This window comes from Cervus canadensis, chromosome 23 (genome assembly GCF_019320065.1).
Source record: "Cervus canadensis isolate Bull #8, Minnesota chromosome 23, ASM1932006v1, whole genome shotgun sequence".
Classification (NCBI taxonomy): Eukaryota; Metazoa; Chordata; class Mammalia; order Artiodactyla; family Cervidae; genus Cervus; species Cervus canadensis.
The window spans coordinates 10246953-10261411 of record NC_057408.1 but is presented as its reverse complement, the minus strand read 5'-3'; the positions used below and the strand labels follow the sequence as shown (position 1 = coordinate 10261411).

Genomic DNA, 14459 nt, shown 5'->3' with positions numbered 1-14459 from the left:
GTTACTCTGTCAGGAAGAAAACCTTAAGCCAGAGGCAGTCATCTAGAAATTCATTCTGTAGTTCTGTGTCCTTGACTGTCCAGAATATCAGGAAAGAGACCATGTTACAGTATTGTAGATTTCAGTTTTCAAGAAACACACCACAGATTATTTATGAAAGGAAATAAGTAAAATCAATATTTTTTGAAAGGCCACTGAAAGGAGTTGTGTGTCTCCAGCATTCAGATAAGGTGACTTGTTTCCTCTTGTCCAGTCAATAACCATTTCTGTTCCTCTTTCATTAGTCTTGTTTCCTTTCCATTAGGCTGCCTGCTCTGTGGTGCGACATAGCAATGCTGTGCTAATCAAACACTTTATAGTCAGGCTAGGTGGACCAAACCAGGCTTTTTTAAACTTTAGAAGAACTGATACCAGAAAAACGTTAATTGAAAACTATAGTTCATAGAAAAGTGTAGGTCTTCTACATATCAGAGAGAGATTTCTCACATAGAAAGTTCTTGACCCTAAGAGAAAATAAATAGTTTTAGAGTCAGGTTCAGGGAAAAAGCGGTTTGTGTCTGTAGGCTTGCTTTTCTTGAAGGGAATGGAAACTATGACTAATGGTGGCTTATGGATAATTTTTCTCATATTAGAAGTCTGGTGGTGGACCATGGCTAGGTTTGGTTTACGGTTCATTGAAGTCTAGGCTTGTGTGTCTGTGATTTCTTTGTCCTTTCCCTCATTGTCTCAAGATGACTGTCACAGTCTCAGAAGTCAGGTTTGGGTTAGATGCAGCAAGGAGAAGGGAAAGATGAGCCCGCCCATGTGATCTCCCTGCCTCTCTTGCATCCATGGCCATCTCCAGCTGCAGAGTTTAGAAGGGGTGGGAGGTTATACCGTTGCTTCACCAGCCTGTTCGATGGGATGAGACAAGAGGGAAAGGAGCTGAGAATGCTTAGCCAATTTATAGGTTTATTTAGCTTCTTTTAGGAGAAGAATCTGTAATTTTCAACTTGGCAGCTTTGAAATAAAGAACCAAGGCTCCAGCTTTCTTGTGAGAAGCAAAATATGAAAATGGGTCTTGACTCTGAATTCCGGTCAGCAGATGAGAGAGAATGACAAAGAGACATGGAACGGAAAAAGAATTCTGAAGGGAAGACAGTGGGAAAACGGCGGCAGGAGAGTCGCACACGGGGAGGAGGAGCTGAGGTCATTTCATCACCAAGGCTTGTGCTTTCCTTGTCCTCATCTCTTGATCAGGGCAACAACTAACCAGAGTAAAGGGCTTTATAGCATCACCATCCAGAGCCTTCCCTCTTAGGTCTCCGGCTTGAATTCCCGCCAGGCTGTCCAGAGCTTCCTGGTCATGCAGCCAGCCGCCTATGGCCTCCCCCTTCAGCCTTTCCTCCATTCCCCTTGGTGGTCTCTGGCAGAGCCCAGGGGCAGTGCCCATTCCCACAGTCTCCTGCGGTCGCTGCTCAGAGTGGGCTTGGCATCCTGGAGCATCAAGGTCCCGGGCCGTGTCACTGAGTGACAGACAGAGATCGTTCTCCTGGGCCACTGCCAAACAGGCTCCCGGGAGCTTCCCTCCAGCCACCTGCCGTGTCGCCACGGAGCTCTCACACAGGGATGCCTGCCGCTGAGGGCAAAGAGCCTCTCTTTTTTTTTTTTTTTTAATATGTACACAGTTGTATTTGTTGATCTTTAATGTGGAGGATTAGGAGCAGCCAAAAGACATTTAATCTTGGCCAGCATGCCAAGACTGCATGAAATTGTGGTGAGAGCTGGATCCAACTTTTGACCAAAGGTTTCCCACCTCCGCTGATCACAGTCATGGCGGGAATCAGGCTAATGAGAACGTGGGCAGGGGAAGGGGCTGTCCATCATGAAAGGAAAGCAGGATGTGGAATAAACAGGGCTGTTTTCCTTTAGTACAAAATTTTTCTCTCAAGTGTTTCACTGGAAAAGCATTACTTTGAGTTTTGCCTAAGCTTGCCACTGAAAATAGGCCTGGGACAGCAGTAGCCAAGAGTGAACAGTTGACTGGTTCCTTGGGTGGAAGATCAGACACCCGGCAAACCTCTCATCACCCCTCAGCTCCAGGAGAAACAGCAGTCATTTTCAGAGTCTTTTAACCTCCTGTCCTTAGAAGTTGTGCGCCTGCCTTAAGTGCGATATTGACCTTCATTTTTAAAAAAATACTGTAAGCCTTGGGCTTGCCTGTTGGCTCAGTGGTAAAGAATCCACCTGCCAATGCAGGAGACGTGGGTTCAGTCCCTGATCCGGGATGATCCCACGTGCCGTGGAGCCACAAAGCTGGTGCACCACGGCTCCTGAACCTATGCTCTAGAGCCCGGCAGCCGCAGCTCCTGAAACCCTCGAGCCCTGGATCTTGAGCCCAGCAACAAAAGAAGCCACCGCAACGAGAAGCCCATTCACCGCAACTAGAGAGGAGCCTCTGCTTGCTACAAGCAGAGAAAAGCAAGCAACCAAGACCCAGCCCAGCCAAAAAAAGAAAAAAGTTTATGTTCAAAAGTTACTGTAGCCTATTTTCTTTGTTCCTATGATAACCTTCATTAGGACCAAAACTGCAGAGGAGCTCTGTTGGAAGCGCTGGCGTCTTTAGAGGCCCCGTGGAGTAGTGGGCTGGGCTCGGGGGGCGCTGCAGCCTTCATCCTGGCTGTTCCGCTTCCTGGTGATGGGACTTTGCCTGAACTTCTTGTGATCACCGACTTTCTCGTTTCTAAGGCCAGGATGGTCACACTTGGTTCAGCTTCACTGTGAGCCACACAGTGATGGGATATGCTTTGCAGCAACCCCTCTGCTGCCATCTTAGACCATTGCACAACTGCATAGTGGTACTCTGTCACTTAATGGCCCTCAGGGATCAGGGATCAAGTGATGTCGCTCAGTTGTGTCCAACTCTTTGCGACCCCATGGACTGTAAGCCTGGCAGGCTCCTCCGTCCATGGAATTTTCTAGGCAAGGATACTGGAGTGGGTTGCCATTTCCTTCTCCAGGAGATCTTCCTGACCCAGGGATCGAACCTGGATTTTCCACACTGCAGGCAGAGTCTTTACCCTCTGAGCCACCAGGGAAGGTCACTTAATGTCTTTAATTAGTTGAAAATTCTATAGACCTTGGGTCTTGGGTGATGGCAATTTGAAAATACCTTTACTTTCTAATGAGATTGGAACCGAGGGCAAGAACGGTTGGAGATAGTATTGCATGTTCAGTTCTGAAGACAGCAAGACCAAAATAAAGATTTTTTTTTTTCAGCCATTCCACAAAAACCAGTAATCCTATAAAATAAGTACCTCTTTGGGGACAACTTCGTTGAATACAGATACGCCCCTTGAGGACATATTTGCCTCCAGCCATTTTTCTCTCCAGCTTAAATGTTCTCAAGTTGCATTGTTGCGTAAGGTGGAAGGCACCTTTCTGTGGATTTTGGTTAAAGGTGCTGACAAGGTGAGATTTCTTCACCTGCATTGTAGGTCATCTGCATTTCGAGTAACCACTGGGTAGGACACTTTTCATCAAGGAAATGCTGTCACATGCACCTTCTAGGTTCTGGGGAATGTGTTGGGGATAGTCTTCCGATGCAGTTCATTCGTCTCCAGAGAAGCTTGGCAGAGAATGTTGCCTGTGTATATGCCATCATTCTCTCATTCTCTTCACTCCCAAGGCATTCTGAATCTTCCTAAGGAAGTGTGTGTGAATTTTGAATAGAAAGAGATACTCAGGGGATCTTATTTTATTTCTTCTTGCAGAATATCAAGCCCCGGGACCAACAGTGGCAAAAGGTATGAAACATAGATGGGACTGAATTAAATGTATCCCCAGGCACCTAATAGATACAACCCAAACATTTCTCATCGTCTTGATGTTTGTGTATTAATCACTCCCCAGTTCCTTGCACGTGCTTATTAATAGGAAAAACTGTAAGGGAGTTTTGCTTTAAATTGGTGTAAGATATAGCAGGTTACGTTGTTGATGTTGAAAGTAAAACATGGAAAGCTTTCTTACAGCTTTGAAAGCTCTCTGCAGCCTGAATATGGGGGCAGTGGAGGACAGTGGGCTGACCAAGGCTTGTGTTTAGCTGGCCTCTGGTTTGACTCCCAACTTGCCATTCTCCACTGTGTGATATTGCATAGTGTTTAGTGGTCTGATGGAATTTCTCATCTGAGTCGTTGCTCTGGCTTTAAATGAAAACCAGGAAAAATACCTGGCCCTTAAATTCAGTGGCTGTGAGTGATCACGGTGCCTCCTCTTATTTTCGCTAGGCTCTTTTTCTGCTCGTTGGGTCTGACCAGCTTGGCAAAAGTAATACGCAGACTTGAGACTCACGTAGTGGGTTTTGGCAGAATGTGGAAGTGATTAATTAAATGCCACCCCCTCATGGGCCATATTAAAAGCTGAATGAAAATAGAAACTGTGTAATATCTGATAACATTTGGTGGAGAAAAGGGAGACAAAAGGAACGAAGGATTAGAGAGAAAGGGACACATAAAAAGCTAATTTTAGAGCATTCTGATCGCAAAGTATCATTTTCTAGCCTTGAAGTATCAGCATTGGCATGGCTGCCTGAGTCTCTGAAATTATTGGGTTACTAATTGCTCCTGCCTCTTCCTCACTTTGGCTATTCAGACCAAGCCATGGTCTTAAAAGTTCAGTAGCCAAATCTGATTGCTTGGGATGTAAGCATAAACTCTTTATGTGTAACTTATGGTACTTAATTGGATAGTACCAAATCATGGAGGAAAATTTATTGGTGACCTTGTCTCCTTCAAAACTTTCAGAGCATTTGGAAATGAACCTGATACTCAGATTTGGGGAATCCTGTAACCTTGGCTTGACAGGATAAGATTCATACTTTATATTGTGTGTGTTTTTATTTTCTTTCATTGCATAGTTTCCCTTTTTCTTATTTATTGATGATCTTGAAAATGTTATTTGGAAATTGAAATGCAGTGAACATAAATGTTTTAAATATCTTGGCGGACTGCTTAAGTAACTGTGGGTAACCTCTGTTAGGCATCCTTGTTTTAGTCGTTCAGTCGTGTCTGACTCTTTACGACCCCAGGGACTGTAGCCCACCAGGCTCCTCTGTCCATGGGATTCTCCAGGCAAGAATACTGGAGCGGGTTTCCATTTCCTTTTCCAGGGGATCGTCCCAACCGCGGGACTGAATGTGTGTCTCCTGCGTATGGCAGGTGGACGTTTGACCGCTGAGCCACCTGGGAAGCCCATCCTCCTTACTAGGTAGGGGGGAAGCTGACTTCCGGAACGAGAGCTTGCTGGACCATCTTTTGGTGATCTCCTACTTTTCCTTTTGGGGCTTCCCACATGGCTCAGTGGTAAAGAAGCTGCCTGCACTGCCGGAGACCCAGGTTTGATCCCTGGTCGGGCAGATCACCTGCCGGGGGCATGGCAGCCTCCTTCAGTGTTCTTGCTTGGGGAGTCCGTGGACAGATGAGCCTCGCGGGCCGCGGTCCACGGGGCCTCAGAGTCAGATGAGACTGAAGCGACTGCACACGGCGCTTTCCTTGGCCTCCTCCTCACTCTGCCCCTGACCTGACGCATGGAGATGTGCTCTGGGGGAAGAGCTCTGAACTTTTCTGTGACCTCAAAGAGAAGGCGGTTCTAAATATGTCTGTTTTAAAGATCTGTGTAGCTCCGGGAGTTGGTGATGGACAGGGAAGCCTGGTGTGCTGCAGTCCGTGGGGTCGCAGAGTCGGACGCGACTGAGCAGCTGAACTGAACTGATATCGCCTGAACACCAAATTGAAAATAAAAGAAAAGAAAGCAGCCTTGCTCAGAGTCTTCTAAAGGCATTTTAATAGTTAATGAGATTTTGCCCCATACCCTCATGAGTTTCATTTAGTTCTGAAATAAAAATTTACGGCTGTTCTCTCAGCTGAGCTGATACTAGTTTAAGGGTGGAATTGAGTTCACACCTGCTCTAGCATAAAAAGCAGCCTTGATGTGACTTCTTGAAAATGTTTGCAGAGCAGAATGAGAGAACGCAGTACCCCTACAATTCTAACCGCAGACTGATGCTCTTTGCAAACACTAAGGAAGCTGCTTCATCAATTGGCTCTAATTTGCTGAGATTGTCCATTTCTAGCCCTCCCTCAGTTACCTACTTTCCTCAAGATAGGATGTGGCGGTGGAAACACAGTTGGTTTGCATAGGCAGTGGATCCACATTAACACTGTAAAGTGTACATATGGGAAAATCTTTGCATTTGCTAGGCCATTTAGCTGTTCAAGATATGGTCCGTTAGTCAGGCAAAGTACAATGGCTTTTCTGAGTGCTCTAGTTAAGGGGCAGGATGTGTGTAAAGCAGTGTACACTTAGGTGGATAATTAATAATTAGTGTAGGCTTGTAAGGCTGTAATATAATATATAAATTTCAGCACCTGTTAAAGTTTTATCAGAGCGGATCACCTTTCCTTACTAAGAGGGAGTATTCCTCCCTTGGGAAAAAGAGAGTGCCCCCAGTGCACGCAAAGATCGTAGTAACTAAGGGAGGGCTGGTTTTTACATCAAAGGGCGATTTTCCAAGGTTACTGTGATAAGGCAACCTAGTTTAGTGGTCACATTTAAGTAGCATTCCTATACAGTTTAATATGTGTTTGACTGTAGATGACAAAACACGGTTTAGAAAACATGTTTGGGCACATTCTAATATTTGGGGACGGTTGATTTGCCAGAAAAGCTATGTGTCTGACACTTTGCAACTCTTTGGACAGTAGCCCGCCACGCTCCTCTGTCCAAGAGATTCTCCAGGCAAGAATACTGGAGTGGGTTGTCATTCCCTTTGCCAGGGGATCTTCCCGACCCAGGGATCAAACCCACATCTTCTGTGTCTCCTGTGTTGCAGGCGGAGTCTTCACCCAATGAGCCATCAGGAAAGCCCTATATTTGGAGACTGTTAATTTGCCAGAGAAGCTACCCACTCTCACCCTGTCATCATCCCCTCTGCAAAACAATGAGAGCTGTTCATTTTATAATTTCCTGACAAGTAAATATTCAGAGGGAGAGCTTTTTCTGGAGGCTAAGTTGGATGGAGTAGAGAAGATAAAACTTCGATCCCACATTCTGTTTTTGGCTTAGTTGTGTCACAAGTGGTTTTGACACCTCATATCTTAGCTCTCTGGATTTTTAGATGGGGAAGAAGTTCTCCCTTACAGCAGGGAGGGAAAGAGCAAGTCACATATTTGTGAAAGCAAAGCAGAATATCTTACTGCCTTAAAAGTTGATCATCTTCTTGATAAATAATATTCATGTGTTATCAGTATGTCTGCAATCATATGGTCCTCAGTGTATGCATTTTTTTAACCATCCATATAGATTTTATTTATACTCAAAGCCAATGAAAGGATAAACTGCAGTACTCAAAATTAGCCTTTGGTTCATTCATTGATTCATCGAAAAAGTACTTGTGGAAAATCTGTGTCAGGCAGGCTCCTGTTAGGTACCTGAGAGTGACGTGCTACTTTTCTTGCTTTCAGCGTGGCCCACAGTCTAAGTAAGGATTCAGATGGGTGTCAAGTCACAGAATTAGGGAGGTATTCAATATATGCCCAGGGTGCTGTTGGATTATATATTTGGGATACCAACCATCAGCTACCTCGTAATAATGGCTGAGATGTTCTGGTGCTTATCAAATACCAGGCATCCACTAACAATTTACGCTTATAATCTTGTTTCTTTCTCAGGCATTGTCATTGCCTTTTTTTTGGGGGGGGGGGTGCAGTTGAGGATCAGGGAGATGGAAGTACCTGCCCAGTGTTGTGCAGTAAGTGGCAGAGCCCAGATTCAAAGCTTTTATCTGCTGAGCTCTAAAGCCCTTGTTCTGAGCCACCCTGCACTGCCTCCCTTGTAGAGAACATGGCAAGAATTCCCTGAGGTGCAATAGCAGTTAAGTGTGTGCTCAGCTGCAACTAATGGAATACCTGATAATAGTAGGTTAGTCAAACAAAGATGACTTTTTCCATCACTTAAGGGGATGTCTGGAGGTAGGCGTTGCCTGTGTGGATTCAGCAACATCAGTGTTGCTATCTTTCCTTTCTGCTCTCCTCAACATGCTCATTTTAATCCTTCATCTTTTTCTCTCATCTTGCATTTCTCACAAGATGTCTCCTAAGCCCCAGAAACCATGTCAGAGTTCACAATAGGAAGTTGGAGAGGCAGAGATTAGACTAACGTCCATACCTAATTGTATCTCATTCCTTCAGGAGGAGGGGAAGAGCATCCCCAGAAACACGTGGTCTTTAGCAAGATTTTACTAACAACTTATTGTTCAAATCTCTAATAGACATTTACTCATAGCTGCAAGGGAAGCTGGGAAAGCAAACTTTTACAGTGTTAGTTGGCACTGGGATTCAGGCAGGCAAGAGAGGAGGGCATTGGGCATGGTCATTGCATGAATCAATATGAATTTTATTGTATTATAAGTAATAATGCCTGAGCTGATAGGGCCCTCTTGACGGATGAGTTGGAACCGTCCAGGTATAAAGTAAATTGTCAGGTGAGAGAAAGACAGACGTGTAGGGGCTAGAGGATGTCATGGGAAACCTGGAATGAAGAGGCTCCCGAAGACTGAGACATAATTCCATAAGGTCCACAGAGGAAGGAATGACAGGGAAACTGGGTTAGAATCCTCACTCCAAAAAACGTGAAGAGTCTTTTTTGAATGCTAGGGGAAGGAACCTGGTTTATCATTGAAGCATGTAGTGAACTATTCAAGGGTTGCTTTTAAATAGTGGAATAACTGGTTGATTTATGGTTTCGGATAATCACTCTAGCCACAGTGTGAATAGGAAGCAACATGACAGACAGGGAGATTACTCAGGAGGTGATTAAAGCAATTCCAGGAGGAAATGATGAGAAAATGGACTGAATCAGGAACAATGGGGATGAAGAGGAGGATATGAATTTGAGCAATATTAAATGGAAGGAAATGGCTGGACTTGGTAACTGATGGATAAGGGAGGAGTCATCCTTGGCTTGATGTCTGGCTTGGGGCAGCTGGGGGATGGTGTTATCATTCATTGAGATGTGGATTATGAGAGGAGAAGCAGTTTATTGGGGATTAAGATGGTAAGTGCAGTTAGGGAGGTAATGAATTTTTGAGATATCTGTGGGTGAATTGACTTGTGGTTCTGGTGGGGATTGCGGATTTGGCCTACAGTTTTCCATATTTGGTAGTTGAAGTCATGGGAGGGGATCCATTACCAGAGAGAGGGGAAAGGGAACCTATTTTCTGATTAATCATTTTGCTTTCTAAAGAACTTAAGTTGAAGGGGACAATACATCCATCTCATCTTTATCTCCCATAAAAACTTGATATCTCTAAGAAAACTAGGTCATTCTTGATTTGATCACACAGTCATTTCAGTGTTACATTTAATCACTCATCTATAACACACTGTTCATAAATTCTTTGTTCCTTCTTCCCTCCCATCCTCTCTCCCTCCTCCTCTTCTACCTTTCTCCCTCCCTCCCTCCCTCCCTTCCTTCCTTCTCTTCCTCGCTTTCCTCTTCCTTTCTTCCACGAAGACAGGTTGGATTGAACCTTGCTTCAGAACATTCATTTATCCGCCGTTTGGGAAGACATCGTAGGTTCTTAGATGTGGTGTGGAACTTAGAGCTCTCCTGTGTGCTTTCAGATTTACATCGGCTTCCTTCCCAACATAGGAATCTTTCTGGAGGAAGCCCTAGGAAAGTTGTTGGCGCAGTGACAGGCTGAGTAATGCATAAATGGATGGACCCCAGCAGGTATTCCTTCCGCCGCCGCCGAGGCACTCGGCACTCCCCGCATTGGGGAAGCCACTCCTGACACGGCAGTTCATCGCACTGAGACAGCTGTGACTTTCAGAAGGTTCTCGGTTTTGTCGCTGTCAGCTCGGAACACGAGTTTTCTCTTCTGAAGCTACCTGGGACTGTGCCTTTTCTCTCTTTCCCCATGTTTCCCACGGTGATCATTCTTGCTTCCTCCCAGAGTGTCGGTGGGAAACAGGTAGCATTATCACAGAGCCTGGGTTAACCACACCTTGTGTTCCTGGTCACTGTCCTCTGTGTGTTTCACTTGGTCTCTTTCCCTCTGCACGTGGTGAGTCCAACACTTCACTCAGTATTCCCAGTCTGGGTTCGTCAGCAGTGAGTCTGCTTTCATTTTTCGTGTTGCTGCGGCCTGAGGTTTCACTTACATACTCATGTTTTGGCATTGATTGGAAATTGAGCTCCCAGTCCACTCAAATTACGAAATATTTTTAACATCAGTTGCTTTACAATCAGGTTTTCCACTTCCTTGTGTAGAATGGGACTTCATATTAATCCTCACTCGTTAAATACTTCTTGTTGGTTTCGGTCTGCCAGTGTGCCCTCTGCCCATGTTTTCTGGGCAGAAACTGCCAATACAGCCAAGAGCCTGTATTGTGTGATGTGAAGCGGCATCCACTCCTGTGCTTAATCCTGACTCCACCTAATCTTCCACCGAGTTCCCTCACTTCTGTGTTGAGGATAATTAATGAGAACCATTTCTGTAATTGTGGATCCTTGTCTTTACTGTCAATATTCTGCCCTCTGGAGAGAAGGCTTAAGACAAATAGTTCTTCTGTGACTGCTGGAAGAAGCAAATACAGTTCTTCAGTTGTGGGACCTACCAAATTTACCAGGTGATAAATAGGATATAAAGTTGCAGTTGGCTGATCATTATTAACTGGCTACCTTATTGGGCCTGATGAGAAAAGAACTGAAAGCTAACAAATAACAAAAATCTTAAGATTCCCTGAACAAAAGTACTAAGCGTCCATCACCTACCTCTGGTATTAAGACGAAAAATTACAAGGTGAGCTAAATGTTGATGATAGATGCAGAAGGTTAAATGAATATTTGGGTTAACAGTGAAGATAAATTGAGAGGTATTACTTCCTTTACAGGGAGTTTTCCAGAGGATGCCTTTAAATTGAGACTATGAAATTTAGACTCATGACAACTTTTCAGGTACAGAGTTCCTGACAAACAAGATCCCTGGAGAGCCCTGTGTGCACTCCCAGGTGCTGAAGAGCAGGATCCTCGTGCAAGATGATAATCTGATGGCTGGATATACTCAGAGAGAGGGGATGGATGCAGTTCAGTTCAGTTCCGTCGCTCTGCCGTGTCCGACTCTTTGCGACCCCTTGAACCGCAGCACACCAGGCCTCCCTATCTATCACCAAATCCCGGAGTTCACCCAAACTCATACCCATTGAATCGGTGATGCCATCCAACCATCTCATCCTGTGTCGTCCCCTTCTCCTCCTGCCCTCAATCTTTCCCAGCATCAGGGTCTTTTCAAATGAGTCAGCTCTTTGCATCAGGTGGCCAAAGCATTGGAGTTTCAGCTTCAGCATCAGTCCTTCCAATGAACACCCAAGACTGATCTCCTTTAGGATGGACTGGTTGGATCTCTTTGCAGTCCAAGGGACTCTCAAGAGTATTCTCCAACACCACAGTTCGAAAGCGTCAGTTCTGCGCTCAGCTTTCTTTATAGTCTCACATCCATCCATGACTACTGGAAAAACCATAGCCTTGACTAGATGGACCTTTGTTGACAAAGTAATGTCTCTGCTTTTTAATATGCTGTTTAGGTTGGTTATAACTTTCCTTCCAAGGAGTAAGTGTCTTTTAATTTCATGGCTGCAACACCATCTGCAGTGATTTTGAATTAGCATCCAGCAATTTGTTTTATAAATGAGCAGTGGAACTATATACAAGGTCTAGGTTGACCTGAACCTAGGTCAGGTTAGGTCAACCTGACTTGATTTCATAATAAATGTCATAATGGTGACAGGTCTTCAGGGACATTAGTACACTGTTTGCGATTGTGGACTTCTTTGTGGACGAACCATTCTTTGGCTTCCTGTTTTTGGTCATGTCTATGAGAAGTATGAATGTTTCATCACGAAAAGTCAGCCCATCTTGGTTCATCACACCAGTGTGTAGGACTTCTTTAGCTTTAAGCCCTCCAAGCCCTTCTGTGTACCTAGCTTCTGTTTTGGTCACTTCCTCGTGTGTGGATTTTGATCTAGTGCCATTAGAAGGGGCTTCCCTGGTGGCGTTAGTGGTACAGAACCCAGCTCCCAGTGCAGGGGATGTAACAGACACAGGTTCAATCCCTGGTCTGGGAAGTTCCCCTGCAGGAGGACAGGGCAGCTCACTCCAGTATTCTTGCCTGGAGAATCCCATAGACAGAGGAACCGAGCTGGCTACAGTCCGTAGGATCGCCAAGAGTTGGAAGCAATTTAGCACACACACACCATTGGAAGTCTGGCCATTTTGAGAGTGAAACTTTGAGCTTTCATTGTGTCTGATTACTTGTACGACCTGAGAGGTTCTTGTATTAGCTAGGAAACACTCAAATTTTCTCTGTCACTTTTAAAAGCCATCTTGACCTCCTGCGTAGTATTTATGCTTTGGCAACCATTGCCAATGCTGTTTCAAAAGTGTCAAGACTTGGAGCTATTGCTTCACAGAAGGTGATGGGGCTGTAGAATTTATTCAGCTACTACCCTTTTCTAAACCAAAGTAAGGTTGTATTTTTCGCTTTCATAGACAGACAAATTAAGGTCTTTAAAATACAACCTACTTCCCCTTTTCTTTCTTCTTCAAATAATCTGGAGCAAAAGCTTATTGGTTTTCTGTACAACTGCCTTGTTTTAAAAATCAAATTGAAGACCAACTTGATTCTGCCTGCAGAGCGCCTTTTTAGAAAATCTGGATGGTTAAATTGGAAGCACGTTCTGCACGTGGTTTAGCAGTTAGTAGCCTGGAAAATGACCCAATAGCCAAGATAGTATTTTTTTTTTTTTAAATTTTCATTGTAAGCGCTTGTTTAAAGTTTAAGCCTGTAATTGACTATCTTGCACATTGTTCATTGTTAATTCTTTTCAGGCTGTTATAGTTTGTAAATACATTGCCTGCTAAGTTGTGTCAGTGTAGGAACATTAGTGCTGTAAGAAAATCTAGTTAAATGTGGTGCTTAAAAGCATTACCAATTAGACTGGTTCAGCATGCTTTCTTAGTGATCCTAGGAAAGTCACTTTATATTTGTGCAAATTTCTACTTATTTAAAATGGGTATGACTACACACACACACACACACACACACACACACACACACATTTTGAATTAAAGGGCAGCATGTAAGTTCAAACTATGTAACTATGTTGTAGCTTGCTGAAGAATTTCTACTGATTGGTGGCTACATTACTCAGTATTTTTATTTGGCTCCTTCAATTAGTTCCATGTTGGAGGGGCAAAAATCCTTCTATTTTGCAGTTTTACTGTATTTGTCAGCTGGTATCTCCCAGGTAGCTCAGACTGTTTTATTTTGCATAGTTTATATTTGAGAAATAATTTTTAATACACATACTGCATGAAGTTTATTCCATTTAGATGGATATGCTAAGCAAATCAAGGGATTTCCTGGTATTCTTTCAGCAATTTTTTAGTTTGGAAGAACTGGACGTCACTTGAAATTACAGATACAAGCTAATACTGGCTAATAATTAAAGGTTACAAAAATTGCAGTGGAAAAGGAGTTAAATTGTGCCTATCGAGTGGCAAGGACAACTAGAATATGGACATGATGGAAAATAACGAGGTGGATAAAATGCAATTTATCTCGATATGGTATAGAAAGAAAAATTGTGGTGGGATACGTACTGGATGTAGCTTAAGCTGTGTATCATTATGTACAAGTGGAAACTTACATGAAACTCCTCTTGATTAAGTTTTATGTGAAACAAAGAGTGTGATTGGAAGTGTAGAATTAAAGAGTATTTTCAGAGCATGATGATAATCTAGCCGAGGTTTCAGCAAGTCCGTGGTCAAACTAGAAAAGAGAAAGAAAAAGTGAGGAAGCCTCATTTGGTGTGATGCAAATTTGTGACAGAAGTAGTAGTTTAGACCTAACCGATTGTCGCGCTAGATTTGGTCATCAGACGATGTTTTTCATAGCAAATATTATCTGAACCATTAACTTAAACACTGAAATATACAGGAGATGTGTAGGCAGAACTGTAGCGTTTCTGTCCCTTGAAACACAAGTTAACAGTCAGCCTTGAACTTTAGATGCTATAAAAGCAGAATGAGAAAAAGAAGGGGGTAAGTAGTGAAAGAAAGAGTGGGAAAAGGCATGCATATTCAGAGATACGATTCAGTAAGTAGATGCTCCAAAGTTAATACTATGTAAAAATAAAGACACTATAATAATATTCCTACTATCAGGCTAACAGGATCAGAAACTAAAGAGCACAAAGCAATTATTTATTAAGAAAGAGGCAGAGATGACATGGAGTGTTATAGAGGAGGAGACTGCCATGATTACAGGAAGATGTTAAGAATATCAAAAAATATTCCCAAATTAAGAGTGGAAAAAAGGAAGAGAGATTACCTATGAGATGATGATAAATAATAATGAGTTA

The 14459-nt window shown here is 43.6% G+C and overlaps 1 protein-coding gene across 18 annotated transcripts in view; it reads left to right on the top strand.

Moving 5' to 3' along the window:
- TCF4 (transcription factor 4) overlaps positions 1 to 14459 on the top strand; it is a 377287-nt gene that overhangs the window by 138563 nt on the left and 224265 nt on the right. For 9 of the 18 annotated variants that reach the window (XM_043443717.1, XM_043443716.1, XM_043443724.1 and 6 more), the window contains one exon: positions 3753 to 3785. The exons of the other annotated variants lie outside the window; for them this stretch is intronic. In XM_043443717.1, the coding sequence (XP_043299652.1) occupies positions 3753 to 3785 (33 nt within the window). The remainder of the gene's footprint in view (positions 1 to 3752; positions 3786 to 14459) is intronic. 18 annotated transcript variants of the gene reach the window in all.